Here is a 19,742-nt window from a genome sequence, read left to right as displayed (position 1 = left end):
CCTGCACTCACTCCCTGCACTCGCGCTCTGCATTTCTTTTCCACAACCGCCATCACCAATCCTTGCCATTCGAAAAATACCCACTCTACAGACATTGAATCCCGCCGACCTATCACCCTCTGATTTGCTTTGTACTACGTTGTTTTTCCCTTTTGCTTCTTTTTTCTTCTCATATCCCCTTCCTCTGCTTCCCTCCATGGACCAAATTTGGCCCGTCGCCTCAACATTGGCCCGTCATGGCTTGACCTGCGTCCTTGCCCCGGCGTTCCCCGTCTGGCTCCTGCTCGCGCACAACACGTTGCTGCTGGACTGCACGTTGTACTGGGGGGGCCGTTTTGTGCTGCGAGTGCAGTGGGCCGGCCAGTGGGTCAGATGGGCTGGTTCCGCCGTCGAGGCCAGCCGCCACGGCCTGCCTCTGCCCCCACCACCGCCGCCGTGGTCGTCCGGTGTGCCCCGAGGGCGCCGGCTCTGCTCCAACGGCGACCACTCCAATTTTGAAGAGACGCGGATTGTGGTGGGCGAGCACTTCCAGCGCATCCTGGGGACGATGCTGATGGCTGCTGTGTTGGCGGCCACGCTGTCGTGGATTCTCCCTCCAGCGCCGCGTCTGGCCCTGTCTTCGTCACCATCGTCATCCTCTGACCTCTCCCGTCACACTAACCCTTCCGTACAGAGTAACGTATTGCCCGACCCGTGGGTAGGTGCCGACTTTATCCATGGCGGTGCTGTTGTCGAGCAGAACAACAACGATATCGCCGACACCAACATCGACACCGACACCGACACCGACACCGACACCACCATCGACACCAACACGGCCCTCCTGCCCCGCCGTCACTACCGCCGCCCGCCAAGCCAGTTTGCCCACGGCGCCGATCCCCGCGTGTGGATTCGTCGGGACGTTCCGGGGGGCGCCGATGTCCGGGATGTTGTCGTCCGCGGTGCGTCGCCCGCTTCGGCACAAAGGAACAAGCACCTGCCGCCCCTCGGTGCGTCTGGATTTGCCGCCGCCCGCAAAGCCGCCCGCAAAGCCCAGCAGACCGCCGCCGACCAGTGGGTCCTCGCGCTGTGGCAGCGCCTGATGGACGAAAACAGAGTGGCCAAGGGCCTGTCGGTGGGGACGCTCCACGGCGACGACGACGGCAGCGAACTGGCTCTCGCACGGTCGGCCTTTGGGCTGGGGTGCGCGGCGTGCGGCGACGGGTCGGCGGTCTTTGTGGATGTGGACACGCTGTTTGACGACGTGGTGCGGCGACATCGACCAGACGACGACCGGTTCGACTACGAGAACCCGCACGATCGGGATGGCGACGCATCTTGGTAAGTATCGCGTTGGTAAGCATCGCGCGTGGGAGCAGGATGCATTCTGTCTCTTTGTCACTTGGGTAGGTTTGGTAAGTTTGATTCTTTTGTGGTCGCGTTTGTATTCACTTTCTTTTTTTACTTGGACATGGTGTTTCCCGCCTTTCTTCCCATTTATTTGGTATTCCTTTCCCGGGCGTAGATTTTGTAAACATACAGAAGCAAACGGATGCGCATTCGGTCGTAGATTGTAGAAGCGTGTCTCCTTTCGAAAGCACACGCACTAAAGAACAAAGAAGTACCTTGTTTCCGTTTCCATGCAAATGGACTTGCTTTATTCTCTTTGAGAGGCTTGGATTTGTTTGGACCTGGCAGCCAATTGCGGCCGTCACTCCGTCTTTCATCCCTTGCACAAGCCGCTTTCAGCGTTTGCCCTCACCAACAGACGTTTCCTCGTCGCAAATGGTATTAGTACAATACGGTCGTTCTGCGACGATAGTAAAGCGCGCAGCTGTGAGGACGTAGAAATGTAGAGTTGAGACATGAAATCAAACAGCTAAATCTCCTTCATTTGTGTCGTGACACGGCATCGTCACTCCATCTGCGACCAGCACAAACAGCCGCAACACCACATTCACTTGGACATCGACCATCACGATGCCTCCAAAGCAAGCACACAATGCGGGACAGCCGCCAAACCCGCCAAACCCGCCAAACCCGCCAAACCCGCCAAACCAGCCTCAACAGCCTCAACAGCCTCAACAGCAACAACCTCAACCTCAACCGCAACCTCAACAACAACCTGCCAACAATGGCCAGGCCGCACGATTTCAGTCCCATATCAGAGGACAGGTGCAAAAGCCCAATGTAGGGCCGGCACAGCCGCAGCAAGGACAGCCAGGACAGCAGGGACAGGCACCAAAACATGTCGTGGCCAACGTTGGAGTGAATATTCCTCCACAGATCGTGCCTGTCGTTCCTGTCGTGCCTGTCGCTCCTGCCGTGCCCGTTGTTCCTGCTGTTCCTGCCGTGCCTGTCGTGCCTGCCGCTCCTGCCGTGCCTGCCGCTCCTGCCGTGCCTGCCGTGCCTGTCGTGCCTGTCGTGCCTGTCGTGCCTGTCGTTCCTGCCATTCCTGGACCACAACACGCCAACGCGAATGCAAATACAAACCAACCTCCCACTCTTCAGCCTACTCCAGCTCAAGCACCTCCACCTCCACCTGGTCCAACACCGGCAGTACCTCCTCCACAACAAAACCAGACACAAGCTCGTGCAGGACTTTTGCCGTTGAATCCGACTCCAGCAGGACCAAGTGCTAACCCTTCCGTACAGGCCAATCCAGCCATGCCGATACAAAACGCTGGTGGTGGATCAGGCGCCGCAGCCGGAGCCGGAACCGGAGCCGGAGCTGCAGCTGCAGCTGCAGCCAACGCTGTCCCGGGCGACGGAGGAGGCGCTGCAGCTACCGGCCAGCAGGCACAGGTCGCCAACCTTCCTCCGCCACCGGGAAACAACCCTGCTGCCGCCCCTGTCATCGGCACCGAACTGACCCTCTACCTCCTCGCCCAGCAGCTCTATCTCATGCTCGGTCCGGACGCGCGCACCAACTTGATCGAGCACCTCAAAACACTGCGGCCCATCCTCCAGGCCCAGGCCGCCGTGATGCCGGATGGGTACCACAAACAGCGGCTGCGCACCTACAGCCCGGCCCTGTATCCGGACGCCCCGGGCGCACCGCCGGACATTCCAGTGAGCGTGCAGGAGTTTCTCAAGGAAGTGGCCGATGACGACGCGGCGGACAAGTTCCCCCACAAAGGACTGCGGCAGCTGCCCGACGGGTTTGTGCGGCCCCGGGATCTGCTGCCGCGACTGGGATGGATCAACCCGGACGTGGATTCAGATGAGGATGGCGACGATGATGGTAACGGCGATGGTCATGGCCATGCTGGTGGTCATGCTGGTGGCGATGGCGCGGCTGTTCAGCCGGCAGTCGGGCACCCAGCACCTGTCGACGGAAACCAGAACAAACGGGTCCACTTTGTCGACGACAGCGACAGCGACGACAGTGACGACGACGACGCAAACGACGGCAACGACGGCAACGACGGCAGAAGCTCGAAACGGCGACGACTTGACATGGTTGGCGACAGAGACAGCAGCGAGGAGGAAGAAGACTACCTTCTGAGGAGACGGTATGCCAACGTGGGCAGCGAGTCCGACAGCGACACCGACTCGGACACGTCCAGTGTCAGGGAACGCGCGCAACGCGACCGTGCCTGGAAGGCGCTGCCCTACGAAGCCCAGCTCGATACGCTCGGCCTTAGCATGGACCGCAGCGGCGCGTGGGACGAGTCGGACGCGAACAGCGAGATAGACTACCAAGTGGACGAGGATGGAAACGCTCTCATCGACGATGTTGGCGACGACGGCGGAGATAGTAACAACAGTGATGGAGCGCCCTACAAAACATGGAAAGAGGCCATGGACAAGGCCCCCGACGACTACGACGGCTTGTACTCGTACTTCTTGTGGGAAAAGAAGCACAAGCGGCGTGCGCCGGCCGTTCTCAAAAAGGACAGCCTGCCCTGGGTGCCGTACCTGCCCATGGCCACCTATCCCGACAAGACGGCGTACGATCCACAGCTGCCGTCGACGGGGGGCCGGGACGACGACATCTGGCTCTATTCGGACGAGGAGGGCAGAGACAATGGACGAGACAGCAACGGGGGACGTGCACTCCTTCGGCGAGCCCGCTCCGCCTCAGCCTCACTCGCTACCGCCGCAGCGCCAACCACGGTCCTGCAACGCCTCCTTGCCCGCCCCATCGTGTCCCTTTCCTCCAGCGTGTCACACGCGTTGGCGTCTCTATTGCCGCGCGGCACCGGCAGTGACCAAGACGGGCAAGGACAGACACAAAACACCGGCCGACGCCGAGCACACGACCACCGCATGGTCGACGGCACGACACTCAGCGCCCTTGATCTGGCGACGGCGCTGCACCGCGTTGTGTCCATGCAGTCGGACCTGACCAACGTGCAAGGCGTCATGGACGGCCTGAAGCAGGACCTGGCAAAATGGCAGCAGGACGGACGTACGGTGCGGAGATGAACAAGGAGGGGGTGACGACACGGAGACTGTTGTGGATAGAAACAAACGAGGGAGAGCAGAGCCTGAGTGGTGTCTAATTAGTGGCTGTTTTTGAATTTGTTTTCTTTGTGTGGCTCTTTGACGGTCCTTGATGTTCTTTGTTTTGGTCGTCTCAAACTCAATAAATGGATGAACAATCTAGTGTAAATTTAACAAAGATAGGTGACATTTGTAACAAAATAAACATATGTATCCTTGAGTTCTTTGCCTTAAAGAAACGAACACGTTATTTTCAAAAGAAACCGTCCAAGTCGGACATTTTGTTTTTTAAAAAAAAAGACAAATACAAACAGCGACATGAACAACATGAACAACGGATAGTAGTCTATGTAAGTATTCGTACTGTTTAGAACAATGATTGCATTGTTAAACATTGCCATAGCCTTTCACAAGACGAACGGTTCTCCTCATAGCAAAGACCATACAACAATACATTTGTTCGCGCAACAGTTCATCTCGTTAACAGAGCATTTACTCTATTTCGTTCCTGAACATGACGAGCAGACAACAAACTATGATGAACAGGACAATAACATGCATTGCATACAAATAGCCCGCATGCCAACGTGCTTGCTTGTGGGCTGCAGTCGACCAACAAACCAACAATACATCCACTGATATTTCCGGCATCGTTGACGACAATACGGAATTATCAGTGCAGCTCAAACCAAGAAAAATACGGCAACATACATCACCAAGCAACATCACCTTGGGCTCCCTTTGCGCAATGGACTCTACGTCACCAAAAGAGGCCGTTACCATTGCGCAGCGCCGAGGCAGAGGGCGGTCAAACCACCGTGCTGGCACTTGGTCTTCGACATCGAAGCGTCACACCGCATACACCTCATGGGCCAGCCACAAGTCGCACGCCAAGAGAAAGAACAAGAGCAAGCGGGCGACAAAGAGCAGGGCCAAGGCCAGCACTCGGTCGCTGACTCGCTCACAGGCCATCTGGGCCGCTCGGGCTGCCAAGCGGACAGGTCCCAAGACCCGCCGTACTTCACAGCGGGGTTTCCGGTCGATAACGCAGACGGAGACAAGAGACCAGGTGGTTGTAGCGAGACTAACCGATGCGTCCACAGCTACGTCCACCGACACATCCACAGACAGCAGTCCGTGCTCCGACCAGACCGACCTCCTGAGTGTCCCTGTCAACAACCCGCTCGACGTGAACAGCCCGGTCCTGTTCCCGGCCGCCCTCGACGGCGTTCTTCCGCGGACCGACTTGACCGGCGCGCACAACTGCGGCGGGCATCTCCACATCCTGGACATTGACGACTGGCACTCCTCGCCCTGCCGCGACTGCAGCAAGTACGACATTTCCGTCGGCGAGCTGCACATGCTGCCGTGCGGCCACTACTTGTGTCTGCGGTGCCTCAACAAGAAGGCGGCGTCCGTTGCCCAGAGCATCTACGACGCAGGCGTCTGGGCGAAGGTGCAGCAAGCACTCCGCGATGCGGCCTTTGCCGAGGCTTTCTACGACTACGACTACGACGGCCGGCCCATGTACGGACAGCAGCAAGGACCGGGACCCAAAAATCGGTGGTACGACCCCCCCATGGCGGCCCTCGAGGCCGTCGGCATGCTCTGCTGCGGCATGGACGCCCGCCTCGACCACTTCCTCGGCTGCATGGACCCGGCCGTCAGCACGGCCTACTGGATCGCCTACGCGGCCGTGCGCGTCCAGCAGCCCGAGGACCTGCGCAGCCGCTGCGGCTGGGCCGACTGCCGGCGGCAGCTGGTGCCGGCGAGCCATTTTGTGCGGCGCGACCAGCTGGCGTACGCATTCTGTCTGAGTTGTGGCGGCACGTCACTGATCAAGGACAGGGACGGTTCCACCATCCCTGCGCGGGCGTGGCAGGAGGACGAGGAGAGCATGTAGGGGGGTGGAAGAGATGTCTAGATGGAGACCGAGGTGATGCTGGCCGTCGACCTTACATAACTATACCAACATTCTTGGATAATACATATAAAAAGACCTCCTTTCCAATGATCATATGCTGTACTTAGAGTGACGAGTAATAAAATAACACTGTGTAATGCAATGTGCTGAGTAGACCAAAGCTGATTGTGAGTCTCGATTTTCTTGTCAACGGTTGGAGTCAGTCCTTCAAGCGTGAGGCAGGAGAGCAAAGACTGCTCGGAGCTGTCATCCGAACGGACGAAAGTATGGAACCCTTCAACGTACTTTCGTACCATGCTTCGCATCCCACGAATAACAAGAATCCCAACAAGCCCCAAACTGGAACCGCCCAGTGCCTTGACCATCCGCTTTGGCCCCAAAATCTCACCTCCCTCGCCGTAAGGCTGAATGTACAAGGCCTGTCCTCGATGCACGACAAGACTCTGTTTCGGACAGAAAAGGTACACTCTCCGGCTGACCTCGCGCTGTGATTGGCCATGACTTGATTTGACAATCGCAAACCGCATTCCTTCCAGTATTTTGCTCTTCCTTCCACGTCCCGTTGTCCACTCGATGGTTCCATTCTGCCGGGATGGCCGCCACACCCACGGCGCAGTTTTGACTCTCGTTGCCGAACCCTCCGTCCTTTCATCTGCTCTTGCCCGTCTCTCCCCTTCTCATTGGCCTGACGTGCAATTTGGCACGCTGCGCCAGTCGCACACGTTTGCTGTATATTTGTAGTCAGCAGTCATCTTCCAAATAGCACAGATGACAAATGACGCGATGGCGGGAAGTCCCAAGGCAACGTTGTCTCCCATTTGCTTGTCTCGATCCTTCGTTTCCACTCGTGCTGACGAATGTCTTGACCACATTGTCGGGATGAGTCTGCCAGGGCGTTGTGTGCAGTTGCTTATCACCAGGATGCGACATGGACAAACTCGACTTGCGCCTCCCTTGCAGCAGCCCTACAGCAGCCCTACAGCAGCCAAGCACCACAGCACCACAGTACCACAGCACAGCACCCAGCACCTACCCCGCTGTTTCATTCGGGGACGCCGTGACAATGGCCGAAGAACTCCCGGTGAAGTGAGAAATAGGTGGGATGGGCAATCTATCTGTTTCCGTGATTTGTTGTCCGCAGCTTGTCCTCCTGAATATGCCGGGGATCGTCCTGCCCTACGACGTGCAGTTCCCTGCCCACCGTGCCACCCTCTCACAAGTTCCACCTCATAGGGCAGGATGCAGGACGCATCCTACTGCTGGGATGTCAGAGTCAGAATGTCACGACGCGGCAGGCAGTGCAAGGAGACGAATGGCATTGCGCCTTGGACGAGACAACAGTCACTCTCACTCGACTCGGTCGATCTCGATCGACGGGGCGCCGGTCCAAGTCCGCTCCGGAAAAGGGCATTTCGGAGGAGCTTGCGTATTGAACAACACGCTCCCCCTTGTTGTCTTCCACCCTTTTGTTTGTGGCTTCCACCGATCCGCCAAAAGTGGCTCGGGTGGTACTCGCTAATCAGAATCGCACAGTCGACATTGTTTCGTTTCATCGTCCAGCTTTCTCATTCTTATTTCTGACAACGAATCCTGTCATTTTCCCAGCGCAGTGGTAGCTGTCGTGATGTCGTCCTGGTCCATAGTCGCATCACCATCAACTGCCGGCCCAGCGCCCAAACACGACGCCGGCAGACCACGTGCTGCCAGCGACTGTTGGGTGTCGTGTCATTGTTTGGCGATCCCTACCCACACGAGCCACAGCCCCGGCGGAAGGATTCAGTGGGACAGCATTGGTGGGCTGTGGTGGCTTTCGCGATCGACATTGTCTCCCTATCTCTTTGCGCTGGCCCAATCTTGCCGCCCTGTAGGGCCACCAGTAAAATAACACGGCTGAGCCGCTTGAAATTGGGACATGTTACGGAAGGATTCGCAACGGGCTCGCCAGATGAAGCGGCCACTTTGGCGGCACGTTCCAAACGGGCACTGCTGGAGAGGAAAAGCAGCAATAAAGATTGATCAACATCTCGTATTCGCAATACGGCCAAAATTGTTGCAACGGTATTTCGTACATGCATGTTGTCGTTTGACTGCGGAGTTTCGATCGACAGGTATTGGCCAGATGCCCGCAGCCGATCATCCCTTTCAGCCCCCCTCCCAACAGACATGGAAATGGTCGGGGAAGCGAAGAGACTCTTGACGACAGCCAGTGCGCCAGCTCGCAAACCGACCAACCGGCGCCCAGCAAGTGTCGGCCGGACGCATGCCTAGACAAGCTACGCGCTCATCGTCCTCACTAGGTGAACGGCCCACGCACGATTCCCCTCTTTTGATGCGCCTAGACCGGGTCGAATTGGAGAAGCCACCACGCTCGAGACGCAACGGCAACGGCGGCTCCACAAGGGGAATGGGCTGGATCTAATGAGCTCGCGTTGGACATTAACGATGGAGAACAAGAAGGGCAGTCGTCAATGGTAATGGTAATGGCAATGGCAATTAAAACGAGAGGAACAAGAGAGCTTGCTGGACGAATACGTCGTTTGTCGTGCATTCGTTTGTCGTGCAATGCCCATCCTCCCAGTCTCCCAGCTCAGCTCTCATGTTATCTTTTCCATTCTCACACCCATTGCAACGACGGCCCACCTCCATCTTGACCTCGCCAAAGGAAAATGCACGTCCCACGGAGAGTGCCGTAAGTTGCCTAGTGCCTGTCCGGGGAGTGCTGAAAGATTGTGAAAGATTGGCGTTTTGAAATAAAATGGAGGACGCCGTTGGGAACAGAAGAGGGCGTGTGTTGTTGTATGTTATATGGTGTATTCTGTACCTCGCAAGCAAAATCGCAAGCAAAAGAAAGCAAAAGCAACGCAACAACGTACCATCACCTGAGCTCGGAGCTATGGCACCCCAACCTTGGCGTCCTCCGTTGGACGTTCTCCGTACAAAGTTTAGCTTCCCTGCAGCTTCCCTGCACAACCGCAAGTGACACGACCCTGGCCGTTTGGGACGCGGTTCATGGCCCGGTCTTCTGGTCCTTGTCCCCCGAGCCAACTTGGGCTGAATTTGGATTCTCTGCAAAGTACAAAGAAACAAGTATGAAGGTTGTTCGTCCTTGTCCCTTTTCATGCCCCCTTGCCCTCCCCCTCTTCTCTCCTCTCCCCCTTCCCCCAAGTCCTTTATCCCCTCCCCTTCTCCTCCTGCTATTCTTTATTTTTCTCGCGACTGCGTTTTTACGATTTTCCTCTTCTGTCGAATCCCACCTGCTCTCCATTCCATTCAATCCCCCTTTCCACCCGTTTCCCACCTGCAACACGCTCCAATCGACCTTGACGGACGGCCCGCGACCGACGCGGCGGACACGACGAACCGGAGCCGAGTACGCAGAAACGGTCTGTGTCAGTACGGAAATAATACTTTGTGCACACACATCCCGCTGTGTTGGGACATTGCTCCGTCCTTGCTCACTGCACCCCCCCTGCCCCACAGCACAGACGGACACGCTCACTCAAGCCTACTCTGTGTCTGCGTCTGTGTCTGTCCTTTGATACTCTTGTTTTGGCTGCCCATTTCTTTTCGTTTCGTCCCTTGACGTCGTCCCAGAAGCGTGGTGCCACTGTCAAGTGTGTACAGCAACGACGAATAGACGGGGACGAGGGGCAGGAAAGGACATAAAAAGAAAAAAAAAGATTAAAAAAAGAGGTGCCAAACAAAAAAGCAGCCTGGCAAGCCTGGTATTGGGTCAGATCGACCCAACAGTCAGAACAACAGAAAAAAAAAAAAAAAAAGACCCACGAAGCGCATCCCGACAAGGCTGACTGGCCCCCAATCTGTCTGTCATCCCATTGCTTCGACACCATCTCTCGCGTCTCTCTCACACCCATCGGTCCGGGAAGCTTGACCTCGTTTCCTGTCCCTCGGGTCAGGCCCTCTTCGAGGTGCATTGTTTTCTGACAACCCCCTTTCTGATATACATTTTTTATCAGACTCTCCTCGGGGCCACATAGCGCCGGCCCTTGGCCATCGGTCGCCCTGCCCGACTGGTTATCTCTTCGTCTTGTCTTTGTCAGGGGGTGAGACCGCTGACGGGATCCCTCCCAGTTTTGCCCTCTGTCGCCGTCTGTGCTATATCCTGCTTTGTCACAGACAACACACCCTGTCTTGGCACTCGCTATTCTTCTTTTCTCTTCGTTTGCCCCTTCATTTTTTTATTATTTACGGTTTCCCTGGGAAGGGAGCAGAAGGCGACAAATCGCCGTTTGGGTGGCCAAAATCCGACGCACCACGATAATGCCACACGAGCGTGCAGAGAACAGAGTACCCGAAAACTTACCTCTGAAAACGAAAGATTGCCCGAGACACAATTATGGCGTCGTCTTTGCAGCACAGTGGCGTTACAGCGAACCGGAGTGACAACAGTGGCAGTGGCAGTGGGAGTGGCGCGGCAGATGCAACTGCACCCGGAAGTGGCTCGTCCTCACAGAAGGTGCGAACCACGGCAGGCGCTCCTTCTGATTTCAGGTGAGTCTAAAGCAAAATATGGAAAGAAGTCATCCTTTGGTTCTTTCCCATTTCGATTCAAATTCAACTTTCTCGGCTTCCATCCCCTTTTCTACTCTCAACACCAAATGCCAGCCTCAACTTCCCCCTCACAATCTCACAATGGCGATGACTCTCTCTCCGACACTGACACTGAGCAGACTGCCGCCTGGCCCGCCGTCCACACAGCCGATGCAACATTCACAACAATCACAACAGCAACAGCAACAGCAACTACAGCAACAACAGCAACAGCAGGGCCCCAAGGTCTTGACGTTTGCCCTGAACCATCGGCCTCGCGCCACCCGCGCCAGCGTCCCCAAAGTTCGGACAGGGTGCAAAACATGTACGTTTCGTGATGCCTTTTGAGGTCTTGTTTTGAGCTACGACTGCCATTTCTTTTTTCATCTTGGTACTGGACAGACCTAACGCGATGCAGGCAAGTGAGTAGGACAACGGATCGTGACAATCGACATGAGAACGTCTGGTGAGAGTACGGACAACTGGACGACATACTGACCACCCAGAAAACGGCACGTCAAATGCGACGAGGCCAAGCCGTCGTGTAGCCGATGCATCAAGTGGCAGGGATTTTGTGAAGGATACGAATCGGTGCCAGCAGATGCAACTGCGTCGGTGGCAGCCGCCGCGGCTGCTTCACAACCGGCGACGACATCACCGGCACGACCACAGACGACACCTCGAGCGACGCCGACGACAACCCCTGCTGGGACGCCGCCTGGCGCGCCACGCACATCCAACAGCCCGCGGCTGCGCGTTCCCACAAATACAAACAACTACCCCAACCCAGACGGCGCACCCTCCACGTCCTCCTCGTCGGCCACAATAGGCTCCCGGCGGACAACGCCGGCTTCTGACGTCTCGGCCACCGAATTTGTGCCTGTACCCGTTTCGGCAGCAGTCACACCAAGGCAAGCAGCGACAGCAAGACCGACTGCCCCATACATAAAGCGCGAACCCGGCCTCGACGACGAAATCGACACGCAACGAGCCCGCCTCTACCACCCGACCAATCTGGGCGACGTCAACGGCAAAGCCAGTGTCGCCTCGCGCCCACAGCCGTCGGCACGGCAGCCGACATGGCAGCCAAAACGACCCACGCCACAATACCCGCGTACACGGACAGCATACAAACGCGAATACGAAGACGACGGCGACGACAACGGCTACGGAGTCGAGGCCGAGTACTGCACCAACGATGCCTATGACGTCTACTATACCCATGCCCCAGGCGCTGTCGCGGCCCAGCGGAACACGTTTGCCCAGCCGTTTTTTGACCTGGCCCTTATCAATGGCGGCGCTGCGTCGTCGTCCTTCCCGCTCGAACCCAACTACAACAGCGTCATGTTCGCCTCGCAATGGGAAAAGGCCTACTTTGACAGCTGGCTAACACTTGCGCCGAACCTCGGCGGCGGCTGGTTCCCCTCCCACCTGTGGACCAGCACCATCCCGCAGCTGTGCCGAGACGAGCCCGCCGTCCGCTTTGCTGCCATCGCCATTGGCGCCATGGCGCAGGCCATGTCGCCAGCCTTGCTGGGCAAGTCCTACCTCCACATGCTTGGCGGTGGCCAACCCACTGGCGGACAACTGCCAGACGGTGGCGCCGCCGCACCTGCACTGCCATCGCCCGCCGACCCCTCCGTCTCCGCCAGCAGCGTCGTGCCTCACTACCGCAACGCTCTGACGTACCATGGCCACGCACTCCGCCTCATTCGTCTGGGCGGCGGTGGACGCACGGCCCCCGGCTCCATCTCCACCGGGCCCTCCAACAATCCGACATTAGTGCAGGAGCTCTACACCGACAACAACCCCGCGACACCTCCCTCCGCCGAGAAAGAACGCGCCGCCGTGCTCTGCTGCCTGCTGTTTGTCTGCTTCGAGGCTTTGCAGGGCAATCGCGAGGCCGCCCTCCGCCACATCACGAGCGGCCTGCAGATAGTCGACCAGTTTGTGGCCCGGAACCTGCCGCCGCGTGCCCTGTCCGAGGCTCAGGCCTACAGTCCGCCCGACGAGGCCAGTTTTCTGGCCGGCACCGACAGCGACATCGAGTGGCAGCGACGGCGGAAGCGCCAGCGCCAGCGGGACCGTCAACTCGGTCTGCTGGCGGAGAAGAACGACCCGGCCGGCACCCGCAACAGCAACAGCACCGCCGATACGGCAAGCACCACAGCCACCGGACACGACGGACACAACGGACACCGCACCACTCTCAGCGAAGACCGCCCCTCGGACAGCTTGACCCGCGTGTTGACCCGCTCCCCTGCGCCCTACGTCCTCGAAGACGAGGTCATGCAGGTCTTCCGCCGCCTCGACTTCCAGGCCTGGTCCCTCGGTGTTTTCCGCCTGCGCCGCACGCGCCCGGCCGACATCAAGTTCCAAGCCCTCGACGCTTTGAACCCCGCCACCATCCCCGCCCGCTTCGATACCTTGGACGACGCCCGCCGCTGGTGGGACTTTGTCCAGCACTGGATCCTCCAGTTCCCCCGTTACATGGTCGCCGCCCTGCAGCGCTACATGGACGAGAATCCGGACGCCGCCGCCCGCGCCACTGCGGCAGGCCGCATGCTCGACATCTGCGACGTCCCCGGCGCCCGCGAGATCCAGCGCGACTACCTGCACTGCCTGGAACGCTGGTACGCCGCGTTTTATCCGCTGTACGAGGCTACACGGCGCCAGGGCGCACACCCCGGTGGCAGCGGCGGCAGCGGCGACCCGGCGTCTGCCACTGCTGCCGCGGCCGCCGAGGCCGCCTACTTCCGTGCCGCCAGCCTCAAGATCCCCTACCTGCTGGCGTGGATCGGCGTCTCGTCCCTCGTCTACTCGGACTACGAGGCCATGTACCAGCTGACTCCACAGTTCCGCGAGCTGAACCGGCTGGCCACCCTCATCCTCCCCAAGCAGCCGCGGTATGCCTGGTCGCCGTTTGGCGGTGGAGCGTCCTCCATTTTCGGGCCGCCATCAGGCAGCCCAAGCCCCGGCAATGGCGGCAATGGTGGTACAGGCGGCCAAGGTGGCACAGGCGGCACAGGCAGCGGCGACCTCTTCACCATGGACAACGGCCCCACCATGGCCCTCTTTGTCGTCTCGTGCAAGTGCCGCGTCGAGGCCGTGCGCGACGAGTCCATCCGGTTGCTGGCTGCGTACCCGCGCCGCGACGGGTTCTGGGACAGCAAGATTCTGTGGGCGATTGCGGACTGGAACCGGGTGATTGAAGCCGAAAACGAGACCGAAGGGAGCCTCTATGAACAGTACGTCGGATTGCGCGAAGCGCGCATGTAACCACCCACTCTTATGCCCTTTGATGCCCGCTGATGACATCTGATGACATCCTGCTAACACACCCAGATGGCTCCGCCTGCGCCAACGCGAAGCGATTTTCGACGAGACAAAGCCCGAGGTACAGATGACGGCGTGGGTGAAGAACAAGGCGACGGGCAAGTTTGAGAAGCTGACACAGACGGTCAGGTGGGATCGATAAGGGGGTGGTGGTGGTGGTCCGGTGGTCTGGTGGTCTGGTGGTCTGGTGGTCATTTATTGAACGGAAAGTGAATGAACAGTACGGTATGGGAACGGCCAGGGAAAATATACAAAAGAAAGATGGGCAACTTCACAGTTATACAGGATGGCATTGGATGGTTGGGTTGGGGGGCTTTTGCGTGCATCGGGGATTCCATGGCGGTAGATAAAACAGGAGTGACAATGTGTCAATCGGGGTGCAAATGAATATATGAATAAAGTTCCAGGAAAGTAAAATTGTAGAACTCCAGAATTGTAATGAGAAAAGAGGTTGTATGACATCGCAGAGAGTGAATTGCGAAAAGGGGCAGCGGTCGAGTAAACACGGGTTAGGTGCATACCCCACTATGTGCAGATCGCGGGGAGGTTAAGCTAAACTGACCGGGACGCGTCAAGCGCGTCTCAATGTAAGAAAAAGGATTCTGAAGAACAGAAGAGACGACGACCTTCCCATTCCCCCAGTTCTCGTCAATCCGCGCCCATTCACACCTACAATTAATTCTCTTGCCATGGCCTCGTCCTTCCCGCCGGGCCTCCTCCCCGCCGAGGTCGCCTTTGTCTGCGAAATGGAACACGTCACCGTCGTGCCCCGCCAGCGCCTCGACCCCATCCCCCTCCTCGGCGGCGCCACGCCCCAGCTGCGCCCGCCCTACCGCGCCGTCCTGCCGCTGTGGCTGGCGCTGCTGCTCAAGCGCCAGCGCCGCGCCAGCATCGTCGCCCCGCCCTGGCTGCACCCGGCCAGCCTGCGCGAGCTGGTCGTGCTCGAGACCAAGAACCAGACACCCGACGACCCGGCCGCCGAGCGGGACAACCAGCGGCACGGTACGCAAGGATTTGAGGACGGCGGCGACGACGGCGACGACGGCGACGGCACGCGCGTCAAGTTTGCGCCGCCGCCGCCGCCGCCCGTGCGAGCCGACGGCGCGGGCAACGCGCGGCGGGTCAATGGCCAACACGGCCACTACGGTGACCGTGGCCAGCGGGGCCAACACAACGGCCAGTCGGTCCATGGCTTCGTCGGCGATCCGCTGCTGGGCGCCCCCATCTCGCTGTCGCCGCCCTTTTTGCCCTCCTGCACGGCCGACGCGCCCGCCGGCTATCTGCCCTACCACTGGTTCGAGGTCGCCGAGATCTTGCTGGCCCACGCCCCCGACGACCTGCCCGCCCCCGTCGGCGAGGTCCGCGCCCTGCTGCGGGACCTCGCCGAGGCCCGCGCCGCCAAAGTGCGGCACCTCGCGACCGTGGCGGCGGCCGGCCCGGACGCGGTGGCGGCCCGTGCGCAGCATCCGCTGGCGCGCAAACCGGCGCCGGCGATTGTCAACCTGCGCGGCATCGGGGCCATGGAGCTGGCGGAAGCGCGCGGGCTGGTGGCGGCCGTGCACGACGGGGTGCGGAAACTGGGCGCGGCCGCGGAGGCGAGCCGGCGCGACGAAGAAGACTTGATGGGCGGTGCGGGTGGCGCTCGTGGTGCCGCGGGTGCCTACGATGACGACGACGACGACGACGACGAAGACGAGGATATGATTTGAGAGACACAGAAAAGAGGGACACGGAAAAGGAGTCAAAACGACGGCAAAGATTCATTACGATTGGGAGACTATGGGCGTTTTTACATGACTGCTGGCACGGCTGTTGCTTGCTACGCTACGACCATCCTCCCCTTTGGCTCGGGTCCCGGCTCGGCGGGCCTCTAGTCAAACACGTCCGTGGCGTACCGCTCGTACCGGATGCGCGCAAACCACGCATCCGTCTCCTCCTCCGTCTCCGGCTTGCCCGCGGCCGCACGCGCCTCCTGGCGCATCCGCAGCAGCGTCTGCTTGACACCCTCGCCGAGCCGGCGCGATCCGCACACATACACGCGCGCGCCCTGCTGCCAGAGTTCGACCATGTCCTCGCGATCGTGCCAGAGGCGGTCCTGGACGTGCTTGCAGCCGTGTGTTTCTTCGCTACGATCCGTCTGGCGCGAGTAGGCGCGGTGGACGGTGACGGCGCCTTGGGCTTCCCACTTGTCGAGTTCGTCGCGGTACAAATCGTCGGCCGGGCCACGGCAGCCGAAGAAGAGGTGCGCGGGTGCCAGATGGCGACCGGCACCGATCAGGGCCGCACGTTCCTGGATGAAACCACGGAAGGGTGCGAGACCGGTGCCGGCGGCGATGCACACAATCGGCACATTCTCCGCGTCGTGCGGCAGGTGGAAGCTGGCATGGCTGGGGCGGACCGCGACGTGAAGGCGGTCACCCGGCTGGAGGTTCGACAGGTAGTGGGACGCGACGCCCACGTGCTTGCGCGACTCGTCGGCCAGTGCAGGGGCCGTCAAGATGGCGTACGACAGGGTGACATGATTGGCGTTCCAGAGAGGTGAGCTCGAGATCGAGTACTGGCGGACGCGCATGGGCGGCAGCAGCGCCAAGAAGGTGCCGAAGGGCAGGTCCACCGAGGGGAAGCGGTCGAGCAGGTCGAGGATGGACACCTTCTTGGCGCTGACCTCGCTGGTGTAGTCGTCGCTGGCGAGGCGCTGCAGGTCCGTCTTGGCCTGGCCGTCAGCCACGTCAGCGAGGGCAAGGATGCTCTAATGTTGCAGTTAGTATGAGTAGGTAGGGTGACGGTATGAAGGGAGATGGGAAGATCGGGAGCAAGATAGGATTAGCAATTCAAGTCAATACGACCGGAATGGAGACGCACCCTCTTCGTGGCTGGCTGGCCCAGCTCGACGTAGGCACCAAGGACACCGTAGACCGGCAGTGGCGTGTTTGTTGGCAGGTTCGTCTGTGTCGAGTCGGAGCCGCCGTCGTTCGTGTGCACGGTGAGGTTGGCATCCCACGGCAGGTGGAAGCGACGCATGGCGCGCGTAATGGACGCCTGCCGGTTGAAGGGCAGGATGGCCAAGTAGTCGCCGGCATTGTAGGTCATGCCGGTCGGCAGCTCGATCTCGACGTGCATCTTGCGGCCGGGCTCGCCTGGCTCGCCCGACAGCGAGCGGGCGGCGACCACGACGGCTTCACGCACATCTTGGCGCAGGTTCGACGCACGCGGCGTGGAGATTTCGATGCGCAGGTCGGGTACGGGAGCGGCAGCAGCAGCGTCACCACCCTTGCCGTTCGCATCGCCACTACCCACGTTGTATTTGGCCTTGAGCGCCGGGAACAGGACAGTGTCCTCCCAGGTCTCAAAGTCTTCAAACATGTTCCCCTCAGCGGCGTCGGTCTTGCCCATGGTGGCCAGCCGCTCGCCGCCGAGCACTTCCAGCTGGCTGTCGACCTGCGTCGGGATCTTGTGGAAGGTCTGTGCCCAGTCGTGGTGGCCGCAGCCAAAGACTGCATACGAGACGCCCTTGGCAACCGCGTCGCCCGCTTTGCCGTTGCGCAGCCAGTTGACGAAGAGGCCGGCATTGTCTGGGGGCTCGCCCTCGTACGAGGCAGTAACAATGACAACGGGGCGGCCGTCGGTTGGCAAGGCCTGGTGGGCGGCGTCCAGGGGTGCAAGGACATCGGCGTGGAAGCCGTGGGCAGGTGCGTCGGCGGCGATGCGGTTGGCCATGGCCTCGCATGTGCCGCTGTTCGAGCCGTAGTACACGTTGAGAGGCCTTCCAGTGGTGCTGGCGGCAGCGGCACCATTCTTGGGCGTAGACGAGGCCGAGGCGGTCTTGCTGCTGTCGGTGGGCGTGCCCGCGAGTCGCTTCTCGAGCAATGTGGGTGTCAGGCCCTGGCGCAGCTGGGCGCGCATGAAGAAACCGTCGGGCTTGATGGTCAAGGTCTCCTTGAGGCGCAGCTGGTAGCTTGCGTCGTCGAAGCGGAAGTTGAAATTTTGCAGGAGCATGGCCATGACCAGCAAGGCCTCCTGCCAGGCAAAGGGCCGCCCAATGCAGGCACGCGCGCCGTTGCCAAAGGGCTTCCAGCAGTTGGGGAACGCCTTGTTGAGGCGCTCAAAGCTCTCGTCGAGCATGCGCTCGGGGCGGAACGAGCGGGCGTCGTCGCCAAAGACGACTGGGTCGACCTGGGCGCGCATGAGGAGCATGACCAGGTTCTCGCCGCCCTTGACAAAGAACCTGCCGCCGGCCAGCGTCTCGTCTTTGCGGGCGGTGACGCCAACGGCCGGGATGGTGGCGTTGAGGCGCAGGGTCTCGCGCAGGACGGCGGCAATGTACTTGAGCTTGGGGAGCTGGTCGACGGTGATGGGCCCGGTGCCACAGACGTCGTCGACCTCGTGCTGGGCGCGGCTGTAGGCCTCTGGGTGCCGCAGGAGGTCGTAAAACGCAAACGACAGCATGCCCGAGGTCGTCTCGTGGCCGGCAATCAAAAAGGTAATCAGATTGTTGGTGATGGAGGCATTGTCCAAGGTCTCGCCGGTCCGCGGATCGGTGCCGCTCAGCATAGCGGCCAGCAAATCCCTCCGCTCGGACGGCGGGTTCTGTGCGCGGCGGGCATTGACCACGCCGTCGGAGACGGCACGCATGGTGGCAATGTCGGCGGCATACTGCTGGTCGGCGGCCTTGTAGAACATGGCCGGCAGCGGTGGGCGGCGGCTACGGTTGCCGGACTCGACGAGGAAGTTGCCCATGGCGCTGATAAAGGGGTGCATCTCTTCGCTGTAGAAGGAGTTGAAGCGGTAGTCCATGGCACAGAGGGCCAGCGTGTCGAGGGCGAGGCGGGTAAAGTCGTCCGTCACATGAATGGGCTCGCTGGGGCCGCGGCGCGCCCATTTGAGTGCGAGCTGGGTGGCAATGTCGTGCATGTCGTCAAACATGTTCTGGATGGACAGCGGCCCAAAGGCGGGCGTCAGGATGCGGTGGGCCTTGCCCCAGTTGGGCTCTTCCTCGCCAAAGGCCGTGAAGAGGCCATCGTGGACGCCGTTGCGGACCTGCTTGAGGACGTTGCCGACGTTCTTCTTGAAGCGCTTCTCGTCGCACACCTCGTTGACGAGGGCGTTGCTGGACAGAAAGACGGATGTGGTGCCGACGATGTTGAGCCGGAAGATGTCGCCGTACTGCTCGGCGAGGCGATTGATGGACTGGATGGGGGCGGCCACGTCGAGGTCGCGCAGGTTGCCGATGAGCGGCAGGCCTGGCGGTGACGGGATCTGTTCTGTGCCGATGTCCATGGCGAGAGGGAAGAGGGGAAGAAGCGAAGCGGAAAAGGGGAAAAGGAGGTCGACGATGATGATGTAGATGGGGCTTTGCAGCACCAATGGCTCAAAGTGGAAGGTACAAGCTCAACGCATTGCAATTCGAGAAGGAACAGCAAGGAGCAAAACAAAGGAAGGAACGATGACGCAGCGGAGAGGGGCAGCACATATACAAAGAAGTTGAAGGACCTGCAAATCTGGC

General features: G+C 59.8%; 6 protein-coding genes across 6 annotated transcripts; 5 read left to right on the top strand and 1 right to left on the bottom strand.

The window, feature by feature from the left end:
• Window positions 1-196: 196 nt before the first annotated feature.
• SPBR_08541 (uncharacterized protein) lies at window positions 197-1,324 on the top strand (the record flags this gene model as incomplete). Its single annotated transcript, XM_040766779.1, has 1 exon — window positions 197-1,324. The coding sequence occupies one exon, from the start codon at window positions 197-199 to the stop codon at window positions 1,322-1,324; it is 1,128 nt and encodes a 375-aa protein (XP_040614523.1).
• Window positions 1,325-1,959: 635 nt separating this feature from the next.
• On the top strand, window positions 1,960-4,410 carry SPBR_08184 (uncharacterized protein; the record flags this gene model as incomplete). The annotated part of the gene is made up of 1 exon (XM_040766422.1): window positions 1,960-4,410. One exon carries the CDS (start codon window positions 1,960-1,962, stop codon window positions 4,408-4,410), a length of 2,451 nt encoding a protein of 816 aa, XP_040614522.1.
• A 766-nt stretch (window positions 4,411-5,176) lies between these two features.
• On the top strand, window positions 5,177-6,331 carry SPBR_08536 (uncharacterized protein; the record flags this gene model as incomplete). The annotated part of the gene is made up of 1 exon (XM_040766774.1): window positions 5,177-6,331. The coding sequence occupies one exon, from the start codon at window positions 5,177-5,179 to the stop codon at window positions 6,329-6,331; it is 1,155 nt and encodes a 384-aa protein (XP_040614521.1).
• A 4,378-nt stretch (window positions 6,332-10,709) lies between these two features.
• SPBR_08099 (uncharacterized protein) lies at window positions 10,710-14,381 on the top strand (the record flags this gene model as incomplete). Its single annotated transcript, XM_040766337.1, has 4 exons — window positions 10,710-10,864; window positions 11,044-11,228; window positions 11,526-14,151; window positions 14,249-14,381. The coding sequence occupies 4 exons, from the start codon at window positions 10,710-10,712 to the stop codon at window positions 14,379-14,381; spliced, it is 3,099 nt and encodes a 1,032-aa protein (XP_040614520.1).
• Window positions 14,382-14,928: 547 nt separating this feature from the next.
• Window positions 14,929-15,948, top strand: SPBR_08574 (GINS complex subunit 2; the record flags this gene model as incomplete). The annotated part of the gene is made up of 1 exon (XM_040766812.1): window positions 14,929-15,948. One exon carries the CDS (start codon window positions 14,929-14,931, stop codon window positions 15,946-15,948), a length of 1,020 nt encoding a protein of 339 aa, XP_040614519.1.
• A 161-nt stretch (window positions 15,949-16,109) lies between these two features.
• Window positions 16,110-19,516, bottom strand: SPBR_08108 (cytochrome P450; the record flags this gene model as incomplete). Its single annotated transcript, XM_040766346.1, has 2 exons — window positions 16,110-16,988; window positions 17,102-19,516. The coding sequence occupies 2 exons, from the start codon at window positions 19,514-19,516 to the stop codon at window positions 16,110-16,112; spliced, it is 3,294 nt and encodes a 1,097-aa protein (XP_040614518.1).
• Between the last annotated feature and the right edge of the window lie 226 nt (window positions 19,517-19,742).

This window comes from Sporothrix brasiliensis (genome assembly GCF_000820605.1).
Source record: "Sporothrix brasiliensis 5110 chromosome Unknown Cont22, whole genome shotgun sequence".
NCBI lineage: Eukaryota > Fungi > Ascomycota > Sordariomycetes > Ophiostomatales > Ophiostomataceae > Sporothrix > Sporothrix brasiliensis.
This window is presented reverse-complemented; position numbering and strand designations above follow the sequence as displayed.